This window comes from Condylura cristata, unplaced genomic scaffold, assembly GCF_000260355.1.
Source record: "Condylura cristata isolate star-nosed mole 26May11 unplaced genomic scaffold, ConCri1.0 scaffold00050, whole genome shotgun sequence".
Taxonomy (NCBI): domain Eukaryota; kingdom Metazoa; phylum Chordata; class Mammalia; order Eulipotyphla; family Talpidae; genus Condylura; species Condylura cristata.
In genome coordinates, this window is record NW_004567151.1 from 551,147 (window position 1) to 553,913 (window position 2,767).

The 2,767-nt window shown below is 63.2% G+C and overlaps 1 protein-coding gene across 1 annotated transcript in view; it reads left to right on the top strand.

Annotated features, from left to right (window-relative positions):
* Positions 1-2,767, top strand: part of PTPN14 (protein tyrosine phosphatase, non-receptor type 14) — a 71,808-nt gene that overhangs the window by 58,477 nt on the left and 10,564 nt on the right. Inside the window, 2 exon segments of the mRNA XM_012734198.1 lie at positions 371-528; positions 578-812. Of these exon segments, the coding sequence (XP_012589652.1) occupies positions 371-528; positions 578-812 (393 nt within the window).

The following is a 2,767-nucleotide window of genomic DNA, read 5'->3' on the forward strand; positions in this document are numbered from 1 at the left end:
ACCACTTAACTTGCAGGCATAGTCTGTCCCCACCCAGTCCTCGGCCACCCGGTCCTCCACGTCCGCTCCAGCCACTCCAAAACGGGAAAAGGTCAAAATAAAAGAGAGAGAGAGAAAGGGACCCCACTTAGCAAGTGTCTGAGCATGCGTGCCTGGGCCCAGGGAAGACCCGGGGGGCGGGGGGCGTTGGCTGGAAGATCCCGGGAGCCAGTGAGTGTCGGGGGTCGCTGTGGCCGTCAGCAGCCCTGGGCAAGGCAGGACCTGGGTGACCGCTCCCGGAGCTGATACTCCCACTTAGTGTGTGCCTGCCGTGCAGCTGAATTTTAAGTGCGCAGGTGAGGACCCCGTTTTACATGGGGGTGCCCTGTAGCACCATCGCCTGCCCAGGGCTCCCTGGGCCGTGTGGGCACAGTCGCGGGGTCCTTCTTGGTCCCCGTGCACACCGAGACCCTCCCGGCCCCCGCCGGCCGGCAGCTGGGTCTGTGCAGGACAGTTCTGGCCATCCTGGTGATCGCCCTCCCCCTCGGGGTGCGAGGCCACGTGACTTTTTCCAATCCTGCTTTTGTGCGCCATCCAGGAGAGCGGCCGCACCAAGAGCCACCGGTACTGGCCCAAACTGGGTTCCAAGCACAGCTCAGCCACCTACGGCAAGTTCAAGGTCACCACCAAGTTCCGCACCGATTCTGGCTGCTACGCCACCACGGGTCTGAAGGTCAAGCACCTGCTGTCCGGGCAGGAGAGGACCGTGTGGCACTTGCAATACACAGACTGGCCCGACCACGGCTGCCCCGAGGACCTGCAGGGCTTCCTGTGTGAGTTCCCCCTTCCCGGGGGGCCTTGCCGGCCACACGGGGGGCGGCTGCAGGAGGGGAGCCGGCAGAGGCCGCAGGGCACTGAGTGGACAGCACTGCCCGCCTCCCTGTGGAGAGGAAGATGCGTGTCCCGTGCCTGCCCGCCGCACGCCGGCTGAGCTCGGGCTTCAGGGTGGCGGTGTTGTCACAGGGCAGTCACCCCAGAGCCCCCAAACCATCTCCGCATCAAGACAAAACATGCTGTAGCGTGTAAGACCTTGAATGGGGAGGGCTTTGAGACAGTCGGTGTGCCCCGGGCCTGACCGTGTCGGTCCCACCCAGACGCCAGGGCAGCTTCTCCCTGGTCTCTGCTCTCTGGCCGCCCCCACCCCAACCCCCAGGCCTCGTCCCGGCTTCTCCGTCCTCTGCCTCCTCCCTGCTCAGCTCCTGCTCCCTTGCGTGGCCAGGGAACCTTCCCTCGCCCTTGCCCTGGGGACCACCTGCCACGACTTCTCCTTACCTGTCCTCTACGATGAAGACACACAGAGCACAGGGCTGCTTTAAAGAGCTTGCTTTGCTGGCTTTTGTGAGGATGTAGTGATGCACACAGAACTGGGGTGCAGGCCACAGGGGCAGGGGTTGAAGGAATTCCCCAGAGACAGAGCGGGGAGCAGAACAGGCAGATCGACAACGTCCACTGCTGCGGGGAGCAGCGGGGAAACAGGAGAGGTCTGCCGCACCCTGGGGGTCCCCTCCGGGGCCGGGGATCGAACTGGCGCCGCGGAAGCTGCAGCTGGCTTTGCAGTGTGGCTGTGCCACCAGGCAGCGCCCTAAAAAGCTTGTTTTTAATTTCTCCTGGAGGCTTAACATCATCAGCCCGGAGCTTCTCCACAGCAGGGGAGAAGTCCGGGCTTTCTCACCGAGAGTCACCCCATGAGCTACAGAAAACCTCCTGTGGGTTTTGAACCGTTCACGTAGGTTGCTTTTATTTAGGATCTGGGTGTCTTAGATCAGTTCGCCCAGGTCACCTGCGGCCCTGAGAGCAGAGGCCGGCCCTGCCCGCCTCTGGGAACCGAGGCCGGAGACCTTGGTTGGAACGGCCTGGTGGTCTCCAGAGGGCCAGTGTGTCCCCCGCCCGCCACCCCCCGGCCCCCCATTCTGGGCATGTCTAACAAGGGGTTTGCTTCATTGGGCATTGGTGTCCTGAATGCTGGCCCCAGCCACGTCTGGCCCCCGCAGGGAACCCCCCGGCTGCAAATCTGCCTCAGACTCACTGGTGCAGGTATTTCATTCCCAGGAAACAGCGATGATCCTTGAGGCCCGGCTGCTGCCCACAGGCACTCGGTGGACAGGTCCAGGCAGGTCCGAGGGAGTGCTGGCTCAGGGGCGGCGGTCACTCAGCAGTTACCTGGGCCTTGGCCTATGAACGGGACCAGGTTCTTCTGCAGAACAGGGGTCTTTGCATCCCTGCTGTCCTGCTGCTGGCCTGCTGCTGTCCACTGGTTTATTCTGACGTCTCAGAGACACAGAACTAGAAACCGGAAGCTTCCACAGAACTAGTGCGGTCTTTCCAGTCTTTTCCAACTTAAGGAAGGTCGGTGTAAGCTACCGAGAATAGAGGCCCCTATTAGACACTGTGTCTCATGTGGACTTCGAAGGACCTCGGAACTGGACAGCGCGCAGGACTTCCGAAGGGCCGGCCGCTAGGCCTTGTGTCCAGGACGTCTGCCCACCTTTCCCTGGGGTGCCTCTGTGCAGAAGCCAGCCTGCAAGTCAGGCCCTGGCCGGTCTGTGCGGCTCCCCCGGCTCCCCGCCATGCCCAGACTCGGGGCCAGCACTCGTGTCCTGTCGCCCAGGAAGCCTCGTTTCTTTGCCCCTTCTGGAAACCCCGGGGGCAGAACCCCAGGCCTGTCTCCCGGGGGGGCGTGGGTCCCCAGGAGCAGAGTCTCCGGCTTGAGTCTCAGCCCTCCCCACCC